This window comes from Phoenix dactylifera, chromosome 18 (assembly GCF_051530095.1).
Source record: "Phoenix dactylifera cultivar Ajwa chromosome 18, Ajwa_hap1_PhDact_Kaust_v1.1, whole genome shotgun sequence".
Classification (NCBI taxonomy): domain Eukaryota; kingdom Viridiplantae; phylum Streptophyta; class Magnoliopsida; order Arecales; family Arecaceae; genus Phoenix; species Phoenix dactylifera.
This window is the reverse complement of record NC_143207.1, coordinates 15,268,313-15,282,958: the sequence shown is the minus strand read 5'-3', so window position 1 is coordinate 15,282,958 and position 14,646 is coordinate 15,268,313. Positions and strand designations below refer to the sequence as shown.

Below are 14,646 nucleotides of genomic sequence, written 5' to 3'. Positions count from 1 at the left end.
ATTTGAAGAGAGCAGAGCATGGAATCTGATTGTGCTCTGAGATGAAGCTAGTTGAAAACAAACAGCTGCAACAATCATGAGTTCTTTGAAGGCCAGTATCTTGAGATATCTTGGTGTGCAACCGATGGCATTTTAACTAAAACCTCGGCCAATATATAGCAACCAACAATATCATATTATTGGGCAATCTAGTAAACATTAAATTAACTGCAATTTGGGGAATTTAATTTTTTTCGAAACCTTTTAGAATTGATTTAAATATTTGGTACAATAACTTCATATCAACCAATACTTAAGAATATATTGGTTATATTAAGCATGAGATAAAAGGCTAGTATGTTCTATATACAGTACAGATGAAAATTCAATACTACACAAGCAAATATTTTGTCACCATGATAAAAAATCACCAATTTTTCTTCAACATTAATGCCAGCTTCCACAAAATAGCTCTATAAAGCTAATTACCATGATTTTTGTGACTAACTCTAAACCCAAGCCATCTTGAAATGGCCCCTGATGCAAGTGACATTACAACCATGAAAGATAACTAGACAAATATTCCCAATCCAATGTGAGAACCAGACCTCCATAGACTATCATTTATATCTCAGATGCTAACAAATTAACATTATTATAAAAACTAAGCCATATTAATCAGAAATCACCAGAGATACCCCCTTTGCAGCCAACCCACACTTTAGAAATAATAATAATAATGATGAGGATATATCACAGACAGGCATCACCCTTGTGAGTAGGTGTGCAGTTAGCAAACACCACTAGTCTTCTTAAGCTCAAGAAGCCCCCTCCAATATGTCATCTGCTAAGTCTCCAGAATACTCTTCTTCTGCACAGTCCCACCACCACTAGAAAGACTATGTGCTTGCTGCTGTCATTAAGTGAGCAAAACACCAACCTTCAAAGTTCATTGTCTCGGTACCGGACCACGTACTAGCACCACACTAGTACATTATCAGTACGGTACGGTATGAAATTTTTTTTAGTATACTGAGTGTCAGTACGTCATTTGCACCGAGTATCAGTATTGAACCGGTATGGTATGGTATGCTCCGTACCATCCAATTCGGGCCGGTACGGCATACCATGCCAACTATCTTGGAAACAATATCAAACCTTTTCACCACCTCTCGGCCCTCCCTTAGCACTTTTGTATTCTTCATGCACATTTCTATAATATTCTTGTAGTCATTACATATAACATGGTGCAGATATCGTGGCTCACTAAATTAAAAAAAAAATGCATGATAATTTTTCATAAGAAGAAGGGCATAATGTAAGAACTGTCATAAGTTGATGCAGCCACAAGCGCAAGCAGCAAGCAGGTGATTAGTTTAACCATATAAATGTTTGGGTGATGTTTATCACGCTAAAAGATAAACAATATGTTGATAAAATTGACATAGCAAGTCATTTTCCAACAGATTAAAATACAAATCACTGACCTCATGGCAACACAAGAGAGAGAGTCTTAACCCTTCCATTTAGGACACTTGAATTTTATTTGTGATCAAATTTGGCTTTAATCTGTGGATCAACTGAAAGTTTAACTGGAGATTGAGATTCAATTTGGCTGTGTGGTTTATAATTTATTCCTTAGAGATGCAGTAGGTTCATTGATTGAAAGATGCATCCATCAAGAGCCATTCCAAATCTCGGGGAACTTTAGAGCGTACACTCCAGGTTGTAATCACTAATCAAGATATATAATAAAAGTAAAGTTCTTATGTTACCTCAAAGATCAAGCGTATTGGGAGGACTCTTCTATGCGAGACGTGTGTTAGAGGCTGGGTGTATCATCCTTGAGGAGGACTCAGCCGCGGTGATTGAGCGCATATTGGAGGGAGGGCGGGGGGAGGCAGAGTACCCGCTTCTAAGCGACATCCGGTTGATGCTGAAGAAATGTTGTGCTTTTTGGGCTGTGCATATATTTCGGGAAGTAAACATAGCTGCTGGTTGGGTCGCCTCATTTGCTGCCCAACATTCTGAAAGGATCCTTTAGACTCGGCATGCTTTTGTCTCTCCGCCACTGTGTAGTCTTCTTTCTATGGATTCAGCTGGTCGTGTTCATGCGAGATTAGTGTGAGTAGTCAATGTACCAAAAAAAAAGCCCAAGCGTTTAAACTGGTAGTATTGTGCAATTATCTGACCTGAACCTGCAAGTATTAAACGGTTTTTTTTTTTTGTTTCCCAGTATTTTATTGAACAAATGCAATATTTTATATACATATTCTTCTAGACCGTGATTGGTTGGTGAAATAAGTATAGATATCCTGTCAAATACCCAAAAGGGTTGGAGAATAAACTTATGCCACGTTGGGATATAAGTGAGCCAGCATGGCATTTTTATATCCCACCATTCTGGTGGAATAGATTTGGAGCACGGAATAAGGGAAAGTTATTTCAGATATTTTTTTGAACCTACTCTATACGCAAATGAAAGTCGGAAGAGCAATTCAATTTTTGTGATAAAATTCAAGTCATTGTAAAATACATTGCACTTATTTATTCTCTGCACTTTTCCCTCAAGCTGGACACCAAAAAGTTTCTATCCCGTGAAACAAAACTTCTCTTTTTTGACTTTATTGGATGTATTCCTTAATTATTAAAAAAAAATCTTCCTCCTATCAGACACATCCTTAATTATTCCGGGATTCCAATGCATATCCTTTCAATAAAAAGTCTGCAATAAAAAAATCCAGCTGCAAAAGAGAGGTTGGCCATGTAATCCTCTTCTAAAGCATACAAACATACAGCATTAGATAAGGAAGCGAGACCAAAGATCAAACAGAGGAAACTTGGAAGGAAATTCTAGTTCTAAGGAATCAAGTAACGGCAACACTTTGAAGCAAAGAAACGTCAACAGATAAATTTATTCCATGATTCCATCCAAGGAGAACTTTACATAATTCCAGCTTAAAAGCCAACATAACTTGACCACGAACTTTTCTCCACCTAACAGAGGCAAGCAAAGCACAAGAATCCCCTTCTTTTTGTATAAATATACCCTCTCCAGCTAGGTGTAGAAGGCCTCGGAGCTTAATAGCAAACAAGCCATGGTGCTGTCACTGGTGCAACGACGGCCAACTGATTTCACCCCTTTCATCAGCCCAGTATTTGCTTCAAGATATATCCAAGACCCACTTCCAAGGTTTAACATTTCCTGCCATGCCTAGTTTTGCTATCTTATTATTTTTCAGATTTGCATTAAGCATAAGGATGTTTGCTTGTCATGAATACAATCTAAGCCCATACATAACCCATAATTAACCAATTAATCTCTATGATCTAAAAGGTTGCTGGCATCAAAGTGGACTACTCTTATCAATTCAGGTTATTGTCTCAGGTTAACATTTAAAAAATAATTTTTTGCATGTATATCCTTCTAAATATATGAAATTACATAAATACTCTAATAAATTACTATTTGTATGTATATCCTTTTTTTTTTCTTTTTCGCCTATGTACCTGTATCATTTAACGTCGTTAAAAAATAAACGACTTAAAATTAAAATGACTAAAATACCCGCATGGGTAGATATGCAAAAAAAGTTATAAAGGTATATACGCAAATAGCAATTTTACGAGAGCATTCATGCAATTTTTCATATTTAGAAGGAATATATTTAAAAAATTTATTAAAAAAATTAAAACTCCGTTGAAATTTGCCAAGTCTTTTATGATTCAATTAGATTAACAAGTCAAAAAAATATCGAGTCACATTATTATTATTATTATTATTTTAAGATCTTGATTTAGTCAAGTTGAAATATTAGGTGTTTATTTTGTTAATGCTATTATTCATTTGATTTTGATATAATTATCATTATTGAATCTATAACATCTATATATTCGTCATTATTTTAAAAAGATCAAAGCATATCGTATTTAAATTAATTATAGATGCTTAGATTAGTAAAATATTTTTTAGTGATTTGTAAATGTTAAATTGTTGTTTGTTTTTTAGGCGAGAATTTTATAAAAGCAATATGATTTATTTTATATGAGTTAATATTAACATGATTTAATCTTTTTTGTTATCTTTTTTATTAATGATTATCTTTACTGGATTTTGATCATTGTTTATTAGATTTTTGTAAAGTGTATATCTTCCTAAATATACGTAATTGTATGAATACCCTCACTAAGCTGCTATTTGCATGTCTATCCATATTAAGTTTTTTTTTTAAAGCATATATACCCACAAGGGTATTTCAGTCATTTTAATTTTTAATCATTTATTTTTTAACAACGTTAGATGGTATGGATACATATATATAGAAAAGAAAGTAAAAGAAGGTATACATGCAAAATAAGTATTTTATAAGGGTATACATGTAAATAGTAATTTTACGAGGGTATTCATATAATTTTATATATTTTGGAGGGTATATATGCAAAAAAAAACCTTATTAAAAACTATTAGGTTGATTGGTTAAATGTATCATTGCAAACATGAACCAGGTCACATAGTTTAGCACAGATTACTGCTTAATAATCATGCCAATTTTAAGTTTCAATTTTTGACCATTTAATAAATAGATCAAGTTCAAATTGGTGGTTTTATTATTTATATTTCCAAATTACAATGATATTAATACAATGTGGAAATGGTTCACAGGTATGTGCTGCCGGCAAAATCAGCTTCTAAGGAAGCTGCATACCAGATAATTCATGATGAATTGCTGTTAGATAGTAGCCCGAGGCTTAATTTAGCTTCATTTGTTACCACTTGGATGGAGCCAGAGTGTGATAAGCTGATGATTGAAGCGATCAACAAAAATTATGCTGACATGGATGAGTATCCAGTCACCACAGAGCTTCAAGTAAGTATCTCTTGTAAGCACATTTCATACTTCAGACTTGCTTGAATGTTCCTAAGCTAGATTGAAGCATAACTAGAAAATCATTAACTGGGAAAAGAAATATAAATTTAATTCGATATCAATGGGTTGTATGAAATAGTGCTAAGCAGGTGCAATGAATGAGAGAGGAATCATGAATTGGTAGAGTCTTATGACTATTGATAAATTCTTTTATTAGTTATGCAAATTGATGTGTATTCTTTATTCCTTGACTTCCAACACTTACTTTTAATCCTGTCCAAAACCAACCCGAACGATAGGATTTGCTTCTATCTATTCCAGATAACATCCTGTGCAAGGTGGCTAATGCAAGGATGCTGCGAAGTAATCGGATCGACGAGGCTGATTAACTCACAAGACACAACCCTGAGAACCTGGGGATATGGAATCCATTTAGAAAGATGATCTTTGGTATATATGTTGAAAATCTTTCGTTTATAGGAATCATCAATCTCCAATTCATTAACTTCTTTATATTTATTAGCATAATTTTAGGAATCACGTAACAACTTGCATTACTCATAATATTTTTCTTTAGTAGCGTGATCATATATTAACCTATATTATTTTTCTTTGTTAGCATGATTTTGTTATAGTAATTTTAGAAACCACATGACAATCTGTATCACCTATAAATTCTTCATTAGCATGATCATATATCAACCTATATTATTTTTCTATATATAACTCCTAAGGTGTACTGAATGTGATTGAACAGAGAAATAACTCAGTTTTCTCTTTCTGTTTTTCTTTTCTTGTACAAATATTTCAACAGTATTGCCTCTTCTTCCAAGCCAATTCCGCCTCATGGTAGATTGAATTAACATGATAGGTTGACTAAAGTCCTAGTCTGAACTCCGGATAAGCAATTATGTGATAACCTTTTGTTATCCTTGATGGTTACAAAGGGTATTGGGATAGAATGGGGTCAGTCAGAATAAAAGCCTAGTTTGTGTTTGGATAGTGTGTTTCTTTTTCTATTAAGTCACTATATAATACCATAGTATAGCTGACACATGCTGGTTACATTTTGTCAGGAAAAAAAAAGAAGTATTCCTAGCTAATCAAAACTTTTTCTTTTTGTCATTTAATAATCAAAGTCTGGTTAAAAAAAGGTCCAAGGGATTATTCCACCCTTGACTCATTTACTTATTAAATCTGAGTGCCAAATGTGAGATATGGCATATCATGGATCCATAAAGTCTAATGGTTCTCATATTATTCAAGGTTTAATAGTGTTTCTTTTGAGTAATTATTTTTCTCTCTTTTTTTCTTTTTGTTTTTGATTGTCCCTCAGAACCGCTGTGTAAATATCATAGCACACCTATTCAATGCTCCAGTGAATGAGAAAGAAGCAGCTGTTGGAGTTGGAACGGTGGGGTCTTCTGAAGCAATAATGTTAGCTGGGTTGGCATTCAAGAAGAAATGGCAGAATAGGAGAAAGGCTGAGGGGAAGCCTTATGACAAGCCAAACATTGTTACAGGAGCCAATGTTCAGGTGAAATATTTATGACATTCCTTGATCATGAAACCTGTTTCTAATCTTGTACAGAAAAAGAAAAACTTATTTGTATTCATTTCTCTCTTTATTACATCCCCAACATAGGTTTGTTGGGAGAAATTTGCTAGATACTTTGAGGTGGAACTCAAGGAAGTGAAGCTAAGGGAGGGATATTATGTGATGGACCCTGAAAAAGCTGTGGAAATGGTGGATGAGAACACCATTTGCGTTGCAGCAATCTTAGGTTCAACATTAACTGGAGAGTTTGAAGATGTTAAACTTCTTAATGAGCTCCTCACTGAGAAGAATATGATAACCGGGTATGTTTCAATGTAACAATGGATCAGTTGTCACTTTGCATAAAGTAACTTCCATCACCTCTTTCAAAATTATTATTATTCACTTCCTAACTTAATTCAGTCACTGTTTGGTGTCATCAACCATAACAATTTGCTTTTATAATTGACTGCTGGTATTTCCCTTAGTTTGGCTAGCAATAATGAATCCCAAAGAGTTAGATGAGGCAAAGGACCTGCATGGGGCTCAGGAAATATCCTTTTATTCAAAAAATAGAGCTCTTATGACTATATTTATAGCAGTCATTTGATGAACCAAATTGTGGTATCAGCAAAATCGAAAAAGTACGCTTTCTAAAGATTAATATCATTGTATCCTAAATAGTACAAAAATGACTCCAATATCATTATCATATATTATGTTGCAATGCAAAATTTTTAGACTATTGTGACCTAGTTGTAACCCTAAATTATTAATGAACATGAATATTTTAATTATAAGATTTAGTTTATTTGTGCTTTTAACAAAGTTTCATATGCCAACATTATTCCTTTCTTCAAAAAAGTAGTAATAATAATAAAAAAAAACTAGAATCCCACATGATGCACTGATTTGAGGTCACAATTTCTTCACCCTACTGCATGTCTTGGTTTGTTGAATCTGTGATAGGTGGGATACTCCAATCCATGTAGATGCTGCAAGTGGAGGATTCATTGCACCATTCTTGTATCCTAAGCTAGAATGGGATTTTCGGCTACCATTAGTGAAGAGCATTAATGTTAGTGGGCACAAATATGGCCTTGTGTATGCTGGTATTGGTTGGGTCATATGGAGGAATAAAGAAGATTTGCCTGAAGAACTCATCTTTCATATCAACTATCTTGGAGCTGATCAACCCACATTCACCCTTAACTTTTCCAAAGGTATGCTATCCTAACAAGTACATCAAAAAAGGGCAATCTTAAACTCTCCACTTGTTCCAATTTCAACATGATATTCAAAAGCAAGTACTTAACATCTTGTTTTGCAACTATCGACAAACAGATCCAGATGAAATTTTTTTGATCTTGTCCACATTGCTTATCATATACTTATTATTAAAAATTATGAATTTATTAAAAGTTTTGGCCTCTATATGGAAAATGACTCAAAATTGGCCATAATAAATATTATGTGTAACAACCTAGAATCTCGCCCAAATAGCTAGTCAGAAGGTATTATTTTGGTTCCTTAATCCTATATAAGTACCCAAAATCTATCCAATGAATAACTAATATGGGATTAGACACACGTCTACGTAGGTTCTCATATTATGAAGAAGACTTAAAAGAGTTTGAAAGAGTGTACAATGACCATTACAATTATTATTGGCGACTCAAATTTTGATGATCAGACTCACAGAGACAATCTTGACTCCCTACGAGCTTATGGGGATCTTATGCCTATTGTTTGCATAGCATTTACTTTTCTTGGCAGTGACTCATTAAAGTTCTAAAATACAGCTATTCATCTTTTTATGCAGGATCCAGTCAAATCATTGCACAATATTATCAATTCCTAAGATTAGGTTATGAGGTAAGGTGTATTTCTAAAATTTTCTCTATATAGTTGAAGGCCAAAATTTTCTAAAATTTTATATTAAAAGCGGTGTTTTATTTCATTCATATTTATTAACATGATAAGATTGCATTGGATTTCTTTGATGTTTTGGGAATGGAAGCAACTACATCTATATTTCAACATCCATCTACATCTTAAACAATTTGTTGTTTAATACTAACCTTGGGTCATCAGATAGACCTATATCACCATCCATTCATTTATACCAATTGGGTACAAAGTGAAGTATAGCTATATATAGCGTTTTTCTTTGGCATTGCTTGTGGACTCCATAATCTTGACTTGATAATGAAAGTTGTTTGAGACAAAATAAGAAACATCAACAACAAGCTGAACAACAAAACTTAATAATGATAATAATCATAATAATATTATTATAATTATTCATATAACAAGCTGAATATTCCTATAATAATAGTAACAACAAATGTTAACACAACAACAACAACTACTACTACTACAACAACTACAATATTCTCTTTTAAACCAAAGTTAATGCATGAACTTTGTGCAGGGTTATAGAAAAGTCATGAAGAACTGCATGGAGAGTGCCAGGATCCTAAATAAAGGGCTGGAGGACACTGGGCGTTTTGATATCATCTCCAAAGAACAAGGGGTGCCACTGGTGGCCTTCTCCTTCAAAGACAAAAACAAGACACTGGCCTTCAAGCTATCAAAAAATTTGCGCCGGTTTGGTTGGATTGTGCCGGCCTACACTTTGCCGGCCGATGCGGAGCACATGACGGTTCTTCGTGTTGTAGTTCGAGAGGATTTTGGGCGGCCATTGGTTGAAAGGTTTCTCTCACACTTGAGAATTGCACTGAGTGAGCTAGACTCGGTGATCGAAGTACCGATTCCTACAATTAGATACACCATCGAGTTGAGGCCTGGAGATCATTTGGAAGATGATGGTGCACTTCCTCTTCCAAACGTTGCAGTTTTAAAACAAGAAGTAGAGCCAACGGATAAGAGCATACCATTAACTGGTGGGAAGACTAAGGGAGTTTGTTAAATGGATTTGCAAAAGATTATGAACCAATCTTGATTTGCTGTTAGTGTAGCATCTTTTAACCTTCAGAAAATTTGTTTGCTTAAATGCTACCTGCTCTTCCAAAATACAATTAATTCATAAAACTATATTATCTGCAACCATATTCCTTTCAAGCATACCATGTTGCACCACCAATGCACTAGATAGGAACCAATGAGAGTGAAAAAGGTCAAGCCAAGTTAAGACTGTACATAGGGAGTGATTGAAGAGATTAAAAATTCCATAACTTTTTCCTTGAGAAGAATTTTCAGAATAGTGTAAATCTCTATATAACCTCTAAAATAGGACAGCTGAGAGCCATAAGCCGTTCCTACATGCCTCTGAGTTCCCCTAAAATATGCATTAATTTTAATAAGAGCTCATTACTTTGCTGATGATGAAGGATGAGGTTGCTACCTTGCATGTTTGATGAATTACAAACCTGGCAAGTATCCTATCAACTACCTTAGTTTCTCTTTTTCACTGTGAAAGCTTTAGGAAATTAGACTGATGGGAGTTGCAGGTCTGTCTCAATTGGTGGGCAGCTAGAGCTCCACAACCTTGTGTGTTGATGAAATAGTTTGGCAAGTTTTCTTTCAATTACCTATGTGTCTCTTTTCCTATATCTCTTGGGAAGTTATATTAAATATCCTTATGTTGGAAACTACTCCTAGATATTGCTAATATTTGCTATTACTACTTAATATTTGCTTTTTTCCCCTCAAAAAAGACATTGATAAAATTTACATAAAACAAATTTATAAATAATTGCAAAATTAAATAATAAAAGAAATCTATAAGGAGTGCCTGGGATGAGGCGTGTGAAGATACTAGCCTAAGAATGAATTGGGCAGTTACTAGGAAGGAAGAAAAGAAAGCAAGGGAAAAGAAAAAAAATTAGAAGAAAGGGGCTCAAAGCTCACTAATTCACACAAGGCTTAATTCTGCCTTGTGTTCAAGATTCTAAAGTTCTATATAGGCTCATATGCACATTCTCAAAAAGGCCCATAAAATTTTAACAATTATCTCAATATGCACATGCATGGTATGGCTGGCTAAGAACTCTTGAAATTGCCCATGAAATTTGAAAAGATGTAAAAGATCACTTTTCTCAAGTTAATGCACATCGAATTTAACAAAGCCAACAAGTTATCACATCTCTCTCACAAGATCAGGACTCTATTTCTATTTATGTCACACAACTGAATACTCAGAATCATACTTTGAAAATATAACCGTAAATTTGATCATCATAGTAATCATGCCATAATGGATTAACCCTCAGTCCCGAAGGTCTAATTGCCGATTTATTGGTCCTAATTTGTAGATTACAAATTGTGAGAAGAAATCGACGGTTGGTGCACACTTAAATCAAAATTGTGAGAACAACATTTTCCTTTGCAGCAAGCAATCATCAACTACCTCAACGCAACAAATAGGCAAGCTATTTTCAATCATCTTTGCCACGAACAATTGGTCATACCAAGATATGATAAATTTGTTCATATGGATGGTCACATTGAATTATGTTTATGTAGCACCACATGCACCATACTTGGAGTATATTAAGCATGTTTGCACTTTTTTATTCAAGCACCTACTAGGTTTTTGTCAGTCTCCTTAACCCCACCATCTTTTGAAAAATTTGACTTGATGCTTATCTTCCAATGTTCTTAAAACTTATTCATCGATGGATTTTTGATATATACAAAGAAGTATGATCCGTTCGACAAATTCCGATCTCTATATCTATTTAACGCAGCTAGATTCGTATATCTAAATTAATCATTGAAGTAGGTGTACGTTAGGGAGGGTGGCCAAAACGGTTCCAACGCATTACTTAAAGCCATGTTCCTAACCAAGATTTAAGCGAAGCCTCTTCATGAACCCCACACCATTCAGATGCTCGTATCCTTCCCATCCAAAACCCTCGGCCTTAAAATCACCGCGCGGTTATCCTTAAACTTCCCCCTCTCTCGCCTCTCGGCCGCTCCCCACCCCTCGCCATGGCTCCCGGCTCTCCGCCACGCTATCCTCGCCGGCGACCTCCGCCTCGGCCGCTGCGTCCACGCCCTCATCGTCACCTCCAGCGCCGCCCCGGACCGCTTCCTCGCCAACAACCTCATCACCATGTACTCGAAGTGTGGCTCCCTCCCCTGCGCCCGCCGCCTGTTCGACCAGACGCCCCGCCGCGACTCCGTCACCTGGAACTCTCTCCTCTCCGCCTACGCCTTCCACGGCCAAGCCGCCGACGCCCTCATCCTCTTCCGCCTCATGCTCCGCTCCGCCATGCCCCCGAGCCACCTCACCTTTCCGCCCATCCTTAAGCTCTGCTCCAGCTCCCCCGACCTCCTTTCTACTTCCCAGGCCGTCCACTGCTGCTCCGTTAAGATTGGCCTGGACTCGAATGCGATGGTTTCCAGTTCTCTGGTCAATGTGTACTCGAAGTTTGGACTTTTGCACGACGCTCAGTATCTGTTTGATGGAATGTCTGAGAGAGACGTTGTGCTGTGGAATATAATGATTAAGGGGTATGCACAGATGGGTTTGGTCAAAGATGCGTTATTTATGTTCTCGGAGTTGCACCGGAGTGAAATCCTCTGTCCCGATGAGGCCAGTGTCTTCTGCATTGTAATGGGTAAAGAAATGGATAGGAATGTGGAGCAGGTTCGGGCTTTTGGGATCAAATCATGCCTTTTTGATGATAGTTCTGACGTGATAAGTTGGAACAAAACTATGTCTGAACACGTCAAGGCTGGTGAGAATGATTCTGTTTTGGCTTGCTTTGTGGAGATGAAGAGGTTGAATGTGGGCCAAGATAATGTGACATTTGTAATCGTACTTAGTGCTGCCACAGTTGCAGAGTGCTTGGAAATTGGGAAACAGATCCATGGAATGGCTGTAAAGACGGGATTTTGTTCAGAAGTTTCTGTCTCGAATAATCTTATAAAAATGTATGCAAAGATGAATAACATGAATTCTGCAAGGCAAGTGTTTGATGAGATGGAAGAATTGGATTTGGTTTCATGGAATTCGATGATATCCAGCAGTACACAAAATGGTTTGGAGGAAGAATCAATTGGTTTTTTCATTGACATGTTAAAGCATGGGATAGTTCCTGACGAATTCACATTGGCAAGCATTCTTCGAGCATGCTCAGGGATCACCAGAGGCTCTTCCTTCCATGAACAAGTTCACAGTTTTGCTATAAAATTGGGTCTATTTATGGATAACTTTGTATTAACTGCACTGATTGATGTCTATGCAAAGAAGGGAAGTTTGGAGGAAGCAGAGATTCTTTTTGGCGGCATGGATTGGTTTGATCTGGCTTCTTGTAATGCATTAATTGCTGGATATGTAACAAACCATGACAATTATAAGGCATTAGATCTATTTATGTCAATGATAAGAAATGGTGAGAGATCTAACCATTTTACATTAGCGACTGTTCTTAAAGCTTGCAGTGGCTTAGTTGCATTTGAACAAGGGAAACAAATCCATGCTCATGCAATAAAACTTGGTTTGGATTCAGATTTGTGTGTTAGTAGTGGGATATTAGACATGTACATCAAATGTGGTGATTTCAGGCATGCAACTGCCATCTTCAATGATATCAGTGAACCTGATGATGTTGCTTGGACAGCCATGATCTCAGGATGTGTAGAGAATGGAGATGAAGAATATGCCCTCACTCTATACCATCATATGAGGCAGTCGGGGTCTTTGCCTGATGAATTTACTTTAGCTTCCCTCATTAAAGCTTGTTCTTGTTTGGCTGCATCAGAGCAAGGAAAGCAAATTCATGCAAATGCCATTAAGTTGGAGTGTGCTTCAGATGCTTTTGTGGGGACTTCAATTATGGATATGTATGCAAGATGTGGAAGTGTAGAAGATTCATACAATTTATTCAAGAGGATGGATGTGAAAAGTATAGCTTCTTGGAATGCCATGGTGCTTGGTTTTGCCCAGCATGGAAATGGCAGAAAAGCTCTAGACCTTTTCAAGAGTATGAGATCAGAGGGCATACAACCTGATAAGATCACCTTCATTGGTGTTCTTTCAGCTTGTAGCCATTCAGGATTAGTTTCTGAAGCTTATGGCTATTTCGACTCTATGCGTGCAGATTATGGCATGGAGCCTGACATAGAGCACTATTCCTGCCTGGTTGATGTTCTTGGCCGTGCAGGGCTTCTTGCGGAGGCAGAAAGGGTCATTGACACGATGCCTTTTAATCCATCAGCATCCATGTGTAGGGCATTGCTTGGTGCATGCAGAATTCAGGGAAAGATAGAGATTGGACAACGGATGGCAACCAGGCTTTTGGATTTGGAGCCACTTGACTCTTCAGCATATGTTCTACTCTCTAATATGTACGCGGCTGCCAACCGATGGGATGACGTAGCTAATGCTAGGAAAAGTATGAAGAGCAGGAATGTGAAAAAGGATCCTGGTTATAGTTGGATTGAGGTGCAGAACAAGGTGCACTTGTTTGTTGTCGATGATAAGTCTCACCCTGAAAATGATGCTATTTATGATGAACTGGAGGATTTAATAAGAAGGATTAAAGGTGAGGGATATGTCCCAGATACAGATTATGTGCTTTTAGATGTTGAAGAAGAGGAAAAAGAGCATTCACTTTACTATCACAGTGAGAAGTTGGCTATTGCTTATGGCCTTATAAGTACCGCACCACCAGCTAGAATTCGAGTTATTAAAAACCTGCGAGTATGTGGAGACTGCCATAATGCAATCAAATACATATCCAAGGTTGTCGGTCGCGAGATTTTGTTAAGAGATGCAAGTCGCTTCCACTGCTTTAAAGACGGAGCATGCACCTGTGGGGATTATTGGTGATTAGCTATTCTTTCTTGTTCAATTATTCTTCCGACCTTGTACCATTAGTGCCAAGGTAGATCATTCAATGATAAATTATACTGTGTATAATATATACTTGCAATGCTTTGACACCTAACTGAAAATGTCTTGTTATTCTCTCTCATGGCCATCCTAATCTGTATAAACAGCAAATTCATTTGATAGGTCGGCTACTTGTTTCAGGACAAAAATGTGATTTCAGTCTAAAATGTGGCTTCATCTGCCTTTGTTGTATAATTATATATTTTTAAGGTGCATTCTCTCAATTTTGTCAGTAGCATATTCTTTTTACTTCTGATCGGCCGTAATAGTTCCTGTCATTTTCATTACAATTTGTAACTTCTTCTCAGGGGTGTAATTGTATTTCTTTCCTCATATGCTGTGGGTTTCGATTATAAACTTTGATCTGACATGGCAGAGATGGAGGAATGGTTGTT

At 36.5% G+C, this 14,646-nt stretch overlaps 2 protein-coding genes across 2 annotated transcripts; both read left to right on the top strand.

Annotated features, from left to right (window-relative positions):
* Positions 1 to 2,988: 2,988 nt before the first annotated feature.
* Positions 2,989 to 9,441, top strand: LOC103706772 (glutamate decarboxylase 4-like). Its single transcript, XM_008790989.6, has 7 exons — positions 2,989 to 3,172; positions 4,643 to 4,847; positions 6,184 to 6,384; positions 6,493 to 6,707; positions 7,354 to 7,607; positions 8,207 to 8,259; positions 8,819 to 9,441. The coding sequence occupies exons 1-7, from the start codon at positions 3,078 to 3,080 to the stop codon at positions 9,314 to 9,316; spliced, it is 1,521 nt and encodes a 506-aa protein (XP_008789211.4). The 5' UTR covers positions 2,989 to 3,077; the 3' UTR covers positions 9,317 to 9,441.
* Positions 9,442 to 11,121: 1,680 nt separating this feature from the next.
* On the top strand, positions 11,122 to 14,441 carry LOC103706827 (Tetratricopeptide repeat (TPR)-like superfamily protein). Its single transcript, XM_008791073.6, has one exon. The coding sequence runs from the start codon at positions 11,237 to 11,239 to the stop codon at positions 14,186 to 14,188; it is 2,952 nt and encodes a 983-aa protein (XP_008789295.4). The 5' UTR covers positions 11,122 to 11,236; the 3' UTR covers positions 14,189 to 14,441.
* Positions 14,442 to 14,646: the final 205 nt, after the last annotated feature.